Here is a 15429-nt window from a genome sequence, read left to right on the forward strand (position 1 = left end):
CAGTCTTTCTGTCAACGTAATATAATGACGCAACATAGACCTCTCTACAATGGAAGAGACCACCAGTCACTCACCAGCCATGTGTTGTTGCTGTGCCTGGGAGGCTCGTCCAGTCCCACATTGCTCAGTTCCTCAAAGCTCAGGTTGAAGCTGTACATGGGTGAGTTGGCGTCGAGGTTGGCGGTGCCGGCGTGCGGCGGGGCGACCTGGCGCCTCGGTTCCCCGTGGCCCACCACACTGCTGTCCACCTCACTGTGAGCCTCCTCATGAAGCACCTGGCTCTCCACGTGACGCATCTCCAACACCTAGAGGAAGAGGAGGCGAGAGAAGGCAGAGGAGTAGGAGGGAAAGGAAGAAGAAGAAGAGGAAGAGAAAGTAGAAGAGGAAGTGGAGGAGGAAGAGAGAAAGAAGAAAAGAAAGGAACATTGCACCAATCTCTAAATACGGCTGGGCTAAATAGTAATTACTGGGTTAAGAAGTGCTTGATAATAGCAGTGTCCAGTGTTAAAGCTATTGGTAAATCCACTACAAAAGAAAATAACAGTCAAGAGGCAAGGTTAGGGTTAAACTCACGGTTCCTCTGAAGAGCTGCCAGTCTCCAAAGTTCATTTTCATTTCATTCTTCAGTTCATCAATGTTGCACTGGGTCAGAACTCTGCCATTCACATTAGCCTGAGATACAAAGAAGAGAATGAGACAAGGAAGAGGAGGTTAATGGTAGAGAGAGAGAGACAGAGGGGAGAGAGAGGGAGAGAGAGAGAGAGACAGAGAGAGAGAGACAGAGAGAGAGAGACAGAGAGAGAGAGAGAGAGAGAGAGAGACAGAGAGACAGAGAGAAAGAGACAGAGAGAGAGAGAGAGACAGAGAGAGAGAGAGAGACAGAGAGAGAGAGAGAGACAGAGAGAGAGAGACAGAGAGAGACAGAGAGAGAGAGACAGAGAGAGACAGAGAGAGAGAGACAGAGAGAGAGAGAGAGAGAGAGAGAGACAGAGAGAGAGAGAGACAGAGAGAGAGAGACAGAGAGAGAGAGACAGAGAGAGAGAGAGAGAGAGAGAGATAGAGAAGAGATTAATGGTAGCGAGAGAGGAGGTTAATGGTAGCGAGAGAGGTTAATGGTAGAGAGGGGAGGTTAACGGTAGAGAGAGGGGAGGTCAATGGGAGAGAGAGGGGAGGTCAATGGGAGAGGGGAGAACAATGGTAAAGAGGGGAGGTTAACGGTAGAGAGAGGGATGGAGGTCAATGGGAGAGGGGAGGTCAATGGTAAAGAGAGAGGGGAGGTCAATGGTAGAGAGAGAGGGAAGGTCAATGGTAGGGAGAGAGGGGAGGTCAGAGAGAGAGAGAGAGAGAGAGGAGGTAATTGGTAGAGAGAGGGGAGATCGATGGTAGAGAGAGAGGGGAGGTCAATGGTAGAGAGAGAGGGGAGTCAATGGTAGAGAGAGAGGGGAGGTCAATGGTAGAGAGAGAGGGGAGGTTAATGGTAGGGATGGGAGATTAATGGTAGAGAGATGAGGTTAATGGTAGAGAGAGATGAGGTTAATGGTAGAGAGAGCGAGAGGAGGTTGATGGTAGAGAGGGGAGGTTAATGGTAGAGAGAGAGAGGTTGATGGTAGAGGTTAATGGTAGAGAGAGTTAATGGTAGAGAGGAGGTTGATGGTAGAGAGAGGTTAATGGTAGAGAGAGAGAGATAGATAGAGAAGATTAATGGTAGAGAGAGAGCGAGCGAGAGGAGGTTGATGGTAGAGAGGGGGGAGGTTAATGGTAGAGGGAGAGAGAGGGAGAGAGAGAAGATTAATGGTAGAGAGAGCGAGAGGAGGTTGATGGTAGAGAGGGGAGGTTAATGGTAGAGAGAGAGAGAATGTTAATGGTAGAGAGAGAGTGAGAGGAGGTTGATGGTAGAGAGAGAGAGATAGATAGAGAAGATTAATGGTAGAGAGAGAGCGAGCGAGGAGGTTGATGGTAGAGAGGGGGGAGAATAATGGTAGAGAGAGAGAGAGAAGATTAATGGTAGAGAGAGCGAGAGGAGGTTGATGGTAGAGAAGGGGGAGGTTAATGGTAGAGAGAGAGAGATAGATAGAGAAGGTTAATGGTAGAGAGAGAGCGAGCGAGAGGAGGTTGATGGTAGAGAGAGAGAGGGAGAGAGAGAAGATTAATGGTAGAGAGAGAGAGGGAGAGAGAGAAGATTAATGGTAGAGAGCGAGCGAGAGGAGGTTGATGGTAGAGAGGGGGAGGGGTAGAGGTTAATGGTAGAGAGAGAGAGAGAGGGGGAGGTTAATGGTAGAGAGAGAGAGAGAAGGTTAATGGTAGAGAGAGAGCGAGCGAGAGGAGGTTGATGGTAGAGAGGGGGAGGTTAATGGTAGAGAGAGAGAGAGAGAGAGAAGATTAATAGTAGAGAGAGCGAGAGGAGGTTGATGGTAGAGAAGGGGGAGGTTAATGGTAGAGAGAGAGAAGGTTAATGGTAGATAGAGAGCGAGCGAGAGGAGGTTGATGGTAGAGAGAGAGAGAGGTTGATGGTAGAGAGAGAGAGATGGTAGAGAGAGGTTAATGGTAGAGAGAGAGAGAGAGGAGAGAGAGAGAGAGATGGTAGAGAGAGAGAGAGAGAGAGAGAGAGAGAGAATGTTAATGGTAGAGTGGGAGTGAGAGGAAGTTGAGTGGGAGTGAGAGGAGGTTGATGGGGGAGGTTAATGGTGGAGAGAGAGAGGGAGAGAGAGAGAGAGAGGTTGATGGTAGAGGCAGAGGAGGTTAATGGTAGAGAGGAGTAGAGAGGAGGTTAATGGTAGAGATCTCTCTCTCTGTCTCTGCTCACCTTCTTAATGGTGGCAGTGTACTGGGCCAGCATGCTCTGGTCGATACCCTCGATATGTTTGACACGTTCACACACTGTGTCTGTGTTCATGGAGCTCAGGAGGATGGCCGGGGTCCCCGACACCACCGAGGATGAACCCTGACACACACACACACACACACACACACACACACAACCAGGTCCAGAACACACGTCAACGACCAGATAGAGCAGTCACCCAACAGGTAAAACATGGCTTATTGGTTAATACAGTATGGCTACATTTGATGGAGGTCAAGATTACATTTCTCAAAGGTATCATGTGCTGTACTCATCAATAGTAACCTCTGCCCATTTGAGTAGAAATGCTGTGATTCTATTATATTTTGTATGGGAATTCCATGCTGAAACACTGATATCTGCAAAGGTAACACAGGAAGGCCCAGTGAAAGGGGAGAGCAACATGAGAAGAACGTAGGGAACATAAAGCATCAGTAGGTATGAGAGAACTACAATATGATTTCATCTACAATGGGTCATTGATGAGTGGAGCTATCCTGAGGGTGAATACAATATGACAATGGGGTTAATAGAGATTAGGTCCAAACCAAACGTTGTTAGTGAGTGGATGAGAGAATACTGTAGGGTAAAAAAATATTTAAAAAACTTTAATGTAATCTGTGACATCACTTCCTGCTATCTACTATCACTACTAGGCTGCTCACTAATTCAGGAGTTAGACCATAAACTCTTAGAAAAAAGGTTTCCAAAAGGGTTCTTCGGCTGTCTCCCCATAGGAAAATCCCTCTGTGGACCGGGTTCTACATGGAACCAAACGGGTTCTCCCCTAGTACCAGAAAGGGTTCTACAAAGGGTTCTCCTATGGGAATAGCCGACGAACCCTTTAAGGTTCTAGATAGCACATTTCTTGCTAAGAGTGTAGAAATAGAATCACTAGAACAGCCCCTCAGACCATTGACTTGACTGAGGATGTCTGTTCTAGTAATTAACCGGTAAGTGATACACACCCAGTATCACAGTAACTTTGAGTACGGATAGAATGTACACAGCAATACATGGTGCAGGATTATTATTATTATTCACTTGTCAAACAGGTTAGTTTTAGGTCTTTATGAAACCACAGGCTGTATGTTCAACGTCACTGACTCAGAGTAGGAGGACGGTCTTCAGAAGACAGGGTTTAGGTAAGGAGAGTTCAGCTAGAAGGGCCAGACAAAATCAAATGTTTGAAATGCTTATAGAGACTTGTACAAGTGTTACAAATCTACAATGTATCTTACAAAGTTATCAAACATCTGTAATTGTAAATAGCTCTTAAATAGTATGACAGAAGCAGATCAAAGATTTCACTAGTCAGCGGCCTTGTAGCATCACTTAGTGCCCTAACAAGGGAGCTACACTACTTTCACAAAACCAGCTTTTCAGCTACTATACTGGATGTGCAGTTTTTTGATGGCGTGAGCAGAACATACGCCACTTTATCAAGTGTTCTCGGGTGTGAGCCGCACATGACAAAACAAATATTATAAACTGGTGGTTCGAGCCCTGAATGCTGATTGGCTGAAAGCTGTGGGATATCAGAGGTATCACAAAACATTTTTACTGCTCTAATTACATTGGTAACCAGTTTATAATAGCAATAAGGCACCTTGAGGGTTTGTTATATATGGCCAATATACCACAGCTAAGGTCTGTATCCAGGCACTCCTGGTTGAGTCGTTCATAAGGACAGCCCTTATCGTGATATATTGGCCATATACCACACCTCCTCGGGAACCAGAGCTGAGCCATACCACCTTCACCCAGGTTTCATTGACACGAATGGGAGCTTCTTGCGCTCTGCAAAAAGGTATTACTCCAGTGTAGCATGCCTGTAACTCCTAGTTCCCATTCAAGAGAGTGGGCTAGAGTTTCCAAGGTGCATGCTGGGTTTACAGAGGTCAGATCCCTTCCGAAGGGGGTCAGTTTGTCGGTCTAGGTCTAGTTAGGAGGAGTTAGGGAAAACATCTGAATGGATTCAGTACCTGCTTCTTTTTCAAAGACGGTACCTTAAACTGCTTGGAGGGAGGAGAGAGAACGAGAGGTGGAGAGAAACAGATGGAAGAGTGAGGAGGGATTGGCTACAGCAGGTGTTCACCAGAGAGGGATGTGAGGAGAGAACATTAGGAAGACACACAGATGCCAACATTATCTTCTTAGAGGAGAAGAAAACATTAGAGAAACATACATATCTTCAAGAGTGGAGAGAGGAAGAGAGTGGAGAGAGAGAGAGAGGAGAGAGGGAGTGGAGAGAGATACAGAGAGAGAGGAGAGAAAGAGAGAGAGAGGAGAGAGGAAGAAAGTGGAGAGAGAGAGGAGAGAGGGAGTGGAGAGAGAGAGAGAGGAAGAGAGAGAGGAGAGAGGAAGAGAGTGGAGAGAGAGAGAGAGAGAGAGAGAGAGAGAGAGAGAGAGAGAGAGAAGAGAGTGGAGAGAGAGAAAGAGAGTGGAGAGAGAGAGAGGAGAGAGAGTGGAGAGAGAGAGAGTGAGAGAGAGGAGAGAGAGAGAGAGAGAGAGAGGGAGAGAGAGAGAGAGAGAAGAGAGTGGAGAGAGAGAGAGAGTGGAGAGAGGAGAGAGAGAGAGAGAAAGAGAGTGGAGAGAGAGAGAAAGAGAGAGGAGAGAGAGAGAGAAAGAGAGAGAGAGAGAGAGAGAGAAAGAGAGTGGAGAGAGAGAGAGAAAAGAGAGTGGAGAGAGAGAGAGAGAGAGTGGAGAGAGAGAGAGAGAGAGAGTGGAGAGAGAGAAAAGAGTGGAGAGAGAGGAAGAGAGTGAGAGAGAGAGAGAGAGAGAGAGAGAGAGAGTGAGAGAGAGAGTGGAGAGAGAGGAGAGAGAGAGAGAGAGAGAGAGAGAGAGAGAGAGAGAGAGAGAGAGAGAGAGAGAGAGAGAGAGAGAGAGAGAGAGAGAGTGGAGAGAGAGAAAGAGAGTGGAGAGAGAGAGAGAGAGAGAGAGAGAGAGAAGAGAGAGAGAGAGAGTGGAGAGAGAGTGGAGAGAGAGAGAGAGAGAGAGAGAGAGAAGAGAGAGAGAGAGAGAGAGAGGAGGAAGAGAGTGGAGAGAGAAAGAGAGTGGAGAGAGAGAAATAGAGGAGAGAGAGAGAGTGGAGAGAGAGAGAGCGAGAGGAGAGAAAGAGTGGAGAGAGAGAGAAAGAGTGGAGAGAGAGAGAGAGAGAGAGAGAGAGAGAAATAGAGTGGAGAGAGAGAGAGAGTGAGAGAGAGAGAGAGAGTGGAGAGAGAGTGGAGAGAAAGAGGAGAGAAAGAGGAGAGCGAGGGCATGCCTTCATCGTGAGGATGAGAATAATGTTTTTGATGTCTCTGTGGCATTCAGTGTTTTTTTAGGACAGTTGGATGCTGTCATAGCAGGGTCAATGTTTCTGTGTTTCTAGTTTCTCTGTGTGTTTGTGTACAGAGTTCTAAATTATCATTTTTGATTGGTGGCAGTGGTGCTCCCAAATTTAAAAAGTTAGGAGCACCACATGAAATATATGAGCAGATAAAGCCTACACAGCCTATAACGGGCCTATATGAATTCTAGCTACTTTTGAAGCACATGTTGAGCTAACATGTAACATTGTAAAGAAAACTAACATGTAACATTGTAAAGGAATGAGGTTATTATAAAAGCTACAATTTTGATAGGAATAACGGTTATTGAAACGACATAATAATATGAGGAATAATAGGTTTCTACATTGTGCTCGATTTTCCTATTGAGATGGATTACATTGAAAAGTGTACACAGTCTCTTAAAAACGTCAGATTTGTGATGACAAAATGCAAGAGATATGTCATTCATTCATTGCTATGATCGTTGATCTCCTGAAGAAGCTGTCCCTTTTCCTATCCTATACTGGTAGTTACCAGGTTGTTAGCTAGCTAGCCAATGAGGAAATATGACTGAACAATGTGTAAACAAGTGGTTAACGTACAAGTAGTTTTACAACGGCCCACGCCATGGTTTATGAATATAAAAGTCGATCCCGGCGATTTACTACATATGTCGGATATGAGACCAAATTCGGATGCACTTTAGAGCCCTGTCTGTGTGTGTGTCTGTGTGGGAGGGAGATGTCTGACAAAGAAAGAGAAAGGGAGAGTGGAAGCATGTTTCTGCAATAGGGGGTGGTTTATCTGGTGAGATTAACGTCTCTGATAGAATCTGGAATGTTCTGATGTTCAAACAACCCAAATCAGAAAGTTCAAACAAGCATATATATAAGCTAATGAAATTTGAAAGGACAATCATTTCTCTCTATAACATGGTTATACATCCATTCTAGATGAACGATCTCTACTCACTACCTCTAATACTTACGAGTCCACTGCTCGGATCCCGGGGAAAGCCACTTTTAAGTGGGAATGGGCGTGGTGGAGGAGCATGAACAGGGAAACTGCCCACATACTGGCGTGGCAGCTGGTAAACATGATGGGGAAAATATGGCTGGAGGGAGGGGAATACCAGGAAGAAAGGAAACACATTTAACATGAAATGAAAATAAAAAACACTTAAATATGAAACCAGCGTAACAATTGAGGTGTCTGAGATATTATGAAATACAGACTGAAGCAAATTAAACAGCCACAGCATGTCAAATACATACATACATGTGTACCTAGTGTACGTATGTATGTATGTATCCATGTACAAACAAGGGGTCACACAGTACAAACACCTCATCATGTTACAGCACAGAGACTTCAACTTAAATGGGAACTATAAATAACAAGACAGCTCTGCAAATTATAAACCAGAAGTGTCCCACAAAATGAGAATGGGGACGATAGCAAGGTGGGAAATGTCGGCAAAGGAATGTGTTAAGGTTCAAAGCCCTTTGCTTTATTACAGAGGCCGTCAGTGATCGCCTACCAGGCAGCATACGACTGAATGAGTTAACTGACACGAGCCAGATGATCTACAAGTGAAACTTTGGTCATTCCGTTTGGAATCAGGCCCTTCTCAGTCCTATATAGAATTGCAATGTCCTTGGCGACATGAGGGTGTTCTTTCTCATACACTCACCCTGTTATAGAAGGGGTGCTGGGGGCCAGCCATACCACTGTAGTTGCTGCTGTGGGGCGGTGGGGACACCAGCCCTGGGGGGTTGAAGTGCCCGTTGAAGGAGGTGGAGGGGGAGCAGGCGGACATGCCTGACTGCTGGCTGTAGACGGAGGTGGGGCGGGGAGCAGCTTCCTGCAGGGGCAGGCTGGGATAGGTCACTGCTCTGATGCTCATCTGTTCCCTGGCAGCACGCACGTCTGGGGGGAAAGAAGAGAGAAAGGTAAATAGAAATGTGTCATTAAATATTATAATGTAATTCATAATGTAAAGTCCGGGAAAAAAGTTGGATCTGCACATAGACATGAAACCATATGACTTACTGTAACTGTAATGACATCCAAAAGACAACAGTTGTATTCAGATTGCCTACATCATATCGACAAAAGGTTCTGGCCTGACTTGTGTGGAACACTAATTACTTGACACAGACACAGCTAGCTATGCTCGCCCTCACCTGCAGCATGCACGTCTGGGAGGAGAGGAATGCAGACAGAGAAATTGAAAGAGTTGAAATAAATAGTTGAAATTTAAAAAAAATGTTGAAATCGAAAGAGTTGAAATCGAAAGAGTTGAAATCAAGAAATGAAATCATCTCATCTGACAAATTCATGATACATTCCAAAATCTGCAAGTTGTTATTCAAGTTGAAAAGAGAATGGATGCCTGCATAATATTTCCAAAACGTATTGGAATTATTTGTGTGGAACCCCGATTATTTGGTGATATGCTCTCCCTCACCTGCGATGATCTCTCGTAGTTTTGGGTCGAGGTTGACGGTGCAGGGTAGGAAGGTTTTGATGTCGCGTGCACTGAGGACTGGTGTCCGAGAGGAGAGGAACACCTCGAAGCTACGCACATCCCCGTCAATCTCCAACAGGGGCTCCACGTCTTTAGTGGTGGGAATGTTCTTGGAGATCCTAAAACAGCAGAGGTAAGACTGAAGCCTAATGAAGACAGGCGAGGAAAGAGCTATAGCTGTTCTACACTGAAAGGTTGCTTCTTTAGTGTGACATTCTGTGAGCTTCACGGATTAGTCTTTTGAATGACATATTATTGTATTTGGAGTGACAATGAAGGACATTTGAATCATTCAGGGGCAAAAACGTAAATAGAACATAAGTCATTATTTCTTTTCGGCAACACACTTTTACACATGAAAAACCACCCAACTTTATTTTGCAGCAACTAAGCTTCTGTCTGAGAAGTAATTGACATTAAAATACACTAATCTAACCAATGGGATGCAATTATAATGACGATTCAACCAATTGAACTAATCCTTATTGCCCAGTGACTAATCTGACTGTTTCATCACGTCACGAGATTTTGTGTGTTCCAAATGGCACCCTGTTCCCTATATAGTGTACTACTCTTGTACAACAGGAAAAGAAAGGGGGGTACCTAGTCAGTGGTACAACTAAATGCATCAACTGAAATGTGTCTTCTGCATTTAACCCAACCCCTCTGAATCAGAGATGTGTGGGGGGCTGCCTTAAATCGACATCCATGTCATCGGTGCCCAGGGGAACAGTGGGTTAAACAGCCTTGCTCAAGGGCAGAACAACAGATTTTTACCTTAGTCAACTCAGGGATTCGATCCAGCAACCTTTCAGTTACTGGCCCAATGCTCCTACCCACCAGGCTACATGCCATAGTGCACTATATAGGGAATAGGGTGCCATTTGGGATGTACAGTGCCTTGCGAAAGTATTCGGCCCCCTTGAACTTTGCGACCTTTTGCCACATTTCAGGCTTCAAACATAAAGATATAAAACTGTATTTTTTTGTGAAGAATCAACAACAAGTGGGACACAATCATGAAGTGGAACGGCATTTATTGGATATTTCTAACTTTTTTAACAAATCAAAAACTGAAAAATTGGGCGTGCAAAATTATTCAGCCCCCTTAAGTTAATACTTTGTAGCGCCACCTTTTGCTGCGATTACAGCTGTAAGTTGCTTGGGGTATGTCTCTATCAGTTTTGCACATCGAGAGACTGACATTTTTTCCCATTCCTCCTTGCAAAACAGCTCGAGCTCAGTGAGGTTGGATGGAGAGCATTTGTGAACAGCAGTTTTCAGTTCTTTCCACAGATTCTCGATTGGATTCAGATCTGGACTTTGACTTGGCCATTCTAACAACTGGATGTTTATTTTTGAACCATTCCATTGTAGATTTTGCTTTATGTTTTGGATCATTGTCTTGTTGGAAGACAAATCTCCGTCCCAGTCTCAGGTCTTTTGCAGAATCCATCAGGTTTTCTTCCAGAATGGTCCTGTATTTCGCTCCATCCATCTTCCCATCAATTTTAACCATCTTCCCTGTCCCTGCTGAAGAAAAGCAGGCCCAAACCATGATGCTGCCACCACCATGTTTGACAGTGGGGATGGTGTGTTCAGGGTGATGAGCTGTGTTGCTTTTACGTCAAACATAACGTTTTGCATTGTTGCCAAAAAGTTCAATTTTGGTTTCATCTGACCAGAGCACCTACTTCCACATGTTTGGTGTGTCTCCCAGGTGGCTTGTGGCAAACTTTAAACAACACTTTTTATGGATATCTTTAAGAAATGGCTTTCTTCTTGCCACTCTTCCATAAAGGCCAGATTTGTGCAATATACGACTGATTGTTGTCCTATGGACAGAGTCTCCCACCTCAGCTGTAGATCTCTGCAGTTCATCCAGAGTGATCATGGGCCTCTTGGCTGCATCTCTGATCAGTCTTCTCCTTGTATGAGCTGAAAGTTTAAAGGGACGGCCAGGTCTTGGTAGATTTGCAGTGGTCTGATACTCCTTCCATTTCAATATTATCGCTTGCACAGTGCTCCTTGGGATGTTTAAAGCTTAGGAAATGTTTTTGTATCCAAATCCGGCTTTAAACTTCTTCACAACAGTATCTCGGACCTGCCTGGTGTGTTCCTTGTTCTTCATGATGCTCTCTGCACTTTTAACGGACCTCTGAGACTATCACAGTGCAGGTGCATTTATACGGAGACTTGATTACACACAGGTGGATTGTATTTATCATCATTAGTCATTTAGGTCAACATTGGATCATTCAGAGATCCTCACTGAACTTCTGGAGAGAGTTTGCTGCACTGAAAGTAAAGGGGCTGAATAATTTTGCACGCCCAATTTTTCAGTTTTTGATTTGTTAAAAAAGTTTGAAATATCCAATAAATGTCGTTCCACTTCATGATTGTGTCCCACTTGTTGTTGATTCTTCACAAAAAAATACAGTTTTATATCTTTATATTTGAAGCCTGAAATGTGGCAAAAGGTCGCAAAGTTCAAGGGGGCTGAATACTTTCGCAAGGCACTGTAACTCTCAATGGATCAGTGGGAGTAAATGTATTCTTTCTTCGATAATAACTTTTCCACTGTGTCTCTTTGTGAAAATGTAGTTCTTCTTTGGCCTCACATTTTCAGACAGATCTTTCAAAATGAAATAAAACCCTCTCTCACGCAACTAAACAGTTCCTAAGTTCTATAATTAGGACAGGTGTTTCAAAAATACATTTTAAGGTTGGGAAAGGGGGTTGGGGATCTACCTCTGCTTGATGGTCTTGAGGGGGGCCCAGTTTTATAGGGGTAGAGCGGGACTACAGTATATTACCTCTGCTAGATGATCTTGGATGTAGTTTTACGGGGTCTCTACATTACCTCTCGTAGATAGTCTTGAGGGCGGCCTGGTCAGGGATGCCTTCAGTCTCCTCCAGGAACAAGATGAGCCAGGAGGTCCTGTAGGGCCACGTCTCAGTAAGGTTGATCCACGATGCCAGGCGGTCCCAGTTAAACATAATCTGATTTGCCCTCAACAGACGACCTATAGACAGCAAAGCATTGTGTAAGTCAGACTGGACAAAACTAACATGCTTTCCTCAATAAAATTCATCCATAATCTGTATGGTCCATTGTGGTTCATGTAGTAAACTCAGTGAGTAAACTAGTGGTAAACAAAGTGCGTGCGTTAAAGTGTGTGACATCCCTAATTTAATATGTCGGTACCAGAAGAAGGGGTGTGTGGCTAAAAGGCACGATGGGAGTCTCTCTCCAGAATGCTCTTTGTGCTCATTCATTGTTTCATTGTGTGAATTCTTTGCCCTTTTTCTTCAAGGTTATTTTTGAAATATATTTTTCTTCAGCATGCATAGAAGTACAAATGTGTACAAATGTAGGCTTATAAAAGTTCCCATTTGGGCATGTCTGATAGTAGGCAATTTCTTTAACTCAACACCACTTATGACCAGCCGAGCCTCTCAAAGTATGTATTTTGTCACCACACACAGAAAGCCAACAGTGTTGTACATCCATTGTGAATGACCATAGTTCCTCACTGTATATGAACAATCTTTCCAACATCAGACTTCTCGATGGGCTTAAGTAACCTCTGCGCCTTGGTGTGAAATAGCAACATATTGCTGATCCCATATCTCCAGTGGAAACGTCATAAAATGGGCCATCTGAACACTTCTCTGAACACAAATACAGCTGTGTCTGGGAGACAGTGAGGGCCCAGTTGAAACAATGTTGCAAGGTCACTATAGCAGAGCTCAAGCCAGACAGAGAGAGGCAGAGGAGAGAGATTAATGCTATTGACTGAACCAAATGCCACACGTAGCAAATGTGATTTATAGAGGATATATTTTCATCAGGATATTTTCTTCAAATATAATTTTGGATCTTTTTGATATTTCACATATTTTCAGCAGATCCGAGGTCCATGGCCACCGAGCGTGATCCGACCCGGGATCCAAGGGTCCACACCAGAAATGTGGATCCGACAGTTTCATATCTCAGGTAATCGAGTTCGGGTATATCTGTGAAGACCTCTAGTGTGTGTGTCTGTGCGTGTGCATGTGCATGCGTACATGTGGGTGTGCATGTGTGTGTAGGTGTGTCCATATGCGTGTGTGGACGCGTGAGTCAACGTGGGAGTGTGTGCGTGACCCACCTGTGACAGAGACGATGTTGAGCAGCCTCCTCATGGTCTGGGGGCTGATGTCACTGAACCAGTCTTCTGTCACCAGCAGCTTGCTCAGGTCAAAGGACATCTGCCGTGTCACCGTCCTCTGCATCTGACGTCGCCGGTATGTGTCCTATGCAGAGACATATGGTTGGGTGGTATCCAGAATACCATACCGGGGTGTAGGGTATTACCGGAAGTGCAAAAAGGTGCGCTATTTACAAAAATATATATAACAGTAACATATATTCTAATAATAGATAAATGGTTGGGCATTATATACACAGTGCATTCGGAACGTATTCAGATCCCTTCATTTTTTCCACATTTTGTTACATCACAGCCTTATTCTAAAATAGATGACAACTTTTTTCACAATCAATCTACACAATAACCCATAATGATAAAGCAAAAACAGGTTTTTAGAAATGTTTGCAAATTTATGATTTATTTTAATTTTAAATACCTTATATAGGTATTCAGACCCTCTGCTATGAGACTCGAAATGGAACTCAGATGCATCCTGTTTCTATTGATCATCCTTGAGATGTTTCTACAACTTGATTTGAGTCCACCTGTGGTAAATTAAATTGATTTGGAAAGGCACACACCTGTCTATATTAAAGGTCCTACAGTTGACAGTGCATGTCAGAGTAAAAACCAAGCCATGAGGTTGAAGGAATTGTCCGTAGAGCCCCTGACACAGGATTGTGTCGAGGCACAGATCTGGGGAAGGGTACCAAAAATATTCTGCAGCATTGAATGTCCCCAAGAACACAGTGGCCTCCATCATTCTTAAATGGAAGAAGTTTGGAACTACCAAGACTCTTCCTAGAGCTGGCCACCCAGCCAAACTGAGTGGCCAGAACACGATGGTCCCTCTGACAGAGCTCTAGAGTTCATCTGTGGAGATGGGAGAACCTTCCAGAAGGACAACCATCTCTGCAGCACTCCACCAATCAGGCCTTTATGGTAGTAGAGTGGCCAGACGGAAGCCACTCCCCAGTAAAAGGCACATGACAGCCCGTTTAGAGTTTGCAAAAAGTCACCTAAAGAATATATATATATATATATATATATATATATAAGCAATAAGGCACGAGGGGTTGTGGTAAGGATTGTTCTTCGCATGATGCAACACGGCCCTTAGCCGTTACACACACACACAAAAATAAAACACACAACATGTTCACCAGAGCTGATGCCAGATAATTGTATGTTCATTTCTCTACCATAAGCCACCTCCAACAGCATTTTATAGAATTTGGCAGTATGTCCAACTGGCCTCACAACTGCAGACCACGCGTAACCACTACAGCCCAGGACCTCCACAGTCGGCTTCTTCTTCTGTGGGATCGTCTAAGACCAGCCACCAAGACAGCTGATGTAACTGTGGGTTTGCATAAACTGTCAGAAACTGTCTCAGGAAAGCTCATCTGCGTGCTCATCGTCCTCACCAGGGTCTTGACCTAACTGCAATTCGGCGTCGTAACAGACTTCAGTGGGTGAATGCTCACCTGTGATGGCCACTGTCACGCTGCAGAAGTGTGCTCTTGACAGATGAATCCCGGTTTCAACTGTACCGAGCAGATGGCAGACAGCGTGTATTGCGTTGTGTGGGCAAGCGGTTTGCTGATGTCAACGTTGTGAACAGAGTGCCCCATGGTGGTGGGGGGGTTATGTTATGGGTAGTCATAAGCTGCTGACAATGAATACAATTGCATTTTATCGATGGCAATTTGAATGCACAGAGATTCCTTGACGAGATCCTGGAGGCCCAATGTCGTGCCATTCATCCGCCGCCATCACCTCCTATTTCAGCACAATAATGCACTGTTGTATTCAGAGCATGTGACAAATAACATTTGATTTGATATCCAGCAACAGCCATTGAAGAGGAGTGGGACAACATTCCAATGCCACAATCAACAGCCTGATCAACTCTATGCGAAGATGTGTCGCGTTGCATGATGCAAATGGTGGTCGCACCAGATACTGACTGGTTTTCTGATCCACACCCCTACCTTTTAATTTTAAGGTACCTGTGACCTGAGATGCATATCTGTATTCCCAGTCATGTAAAATCCATAGATTAGGGCTTAATTTATTTACTTATATGAACTGTAACTCAGTAACCTCACTAATGCTCTTGTGGCTGGATGGAAGCAAGTCCCTGCAGAAATGTGGAAAGCCTTCCCAGAAGAGTGGAGGCTGTTATAGCAGCAAAGGGGGGACCAACTCCATATTAACACCCATGATTTTGGAATAAGATGTTCGACAATCAGGTGTCCACATACTTTTGGTCACGTAGTGTACTTATGTTTCAAAAGTAGAGAAAATGGGAATATAATGGAAAAAGTTGACAAATTGAGCCTGAGATTTGGCATAGCCCTTTGAGTACACAACACCTGGGTTCTCAATAAGAGGGGGTTTAAGGTTATAGGAGTAATCTGCAGTTATATAACAAAGCGTGACCCGGCTACTGTTTTGGTAAAAAAGCTGAGGGATGGGGCTGTAAAAACGTAACCACTCTCAAATTCATAGACAGAGCTATGGATACAAGGACAGACCATCCAT

General features: G+C 44.4%; 1 protein-coding gene across 6 annotated transcripts in view; it reads right to left on the reverse strand.

The window, feature by feature from the left end:
* Nucleotides 1–15429, reverse strand: part of LOC123990605 (kinase D-interacting substrate of 220 kDa B-like) — a 54714-nt gene that overhangs the window by 3734 nt on the left and 35551 nt on the right. For 3 of the 6 annotated variants that reach the window (XM_046291239.1, XM_046291237.1, XM_046291238.1), the window contains exons 21-29: nucleotides 12841–12985; nucleotides 11550–11712; nucleotides 8627–8805; nucleotides 7850–8085; nucleotides 7145–7270; nucleotides 4828–4857; nucleotides 2804–2941; nucleotides 574–672; nucleotides 75–305 (exon numbers count right to left, since the gene is read on the reverse strand). In XM_046291239.1, coding sequence (XP_046147195.1) covers nucleotides 75–305; nucleotides 574–672; nucleotides 2804–2941; nucleotides 4828–4857; nucleotides 7145–7270; nucleotides 7850–8085; nucleotides 8627–8805; nucleotides 11550–11712; nucleotides 12841–12985 — 1347 coding nt within the window. The remainder of the gene's footprint in view (nucleotides 1–74; nucleotides 306–573; nucleotides 673–2803; nucleotides 2942–4827; nucleotides 4858–7144; nucleotides 7271–7849; nucleotides 8086–8626; nucleotides 8806–11549; nucleotides 11713–12840; nucleotides 12986–15429) is intronic. The other 3 variants (XM_046291241.1, XM_046291242.1, XM_046291240.1) reach the window with 2 other exon arrangements.

Source organism: Oncorhynchus gorbuscha, linkage group LG12 (assembly GCF_021184085.1).
Source record: "Oncorhynchus gorbuscha isolate QuinsamMale2020 ecotype Even-year linkage group LG12, OgorEven_v1.0, whole genome shotgun sequence".
Taxonomy (NCBI): Eukaryota; Metazoa; Chordata; class Actinopteri; order Salmoniformes; family Salmonidae; genus Oncorhynchus; species Oncorhynchus gorbuscha.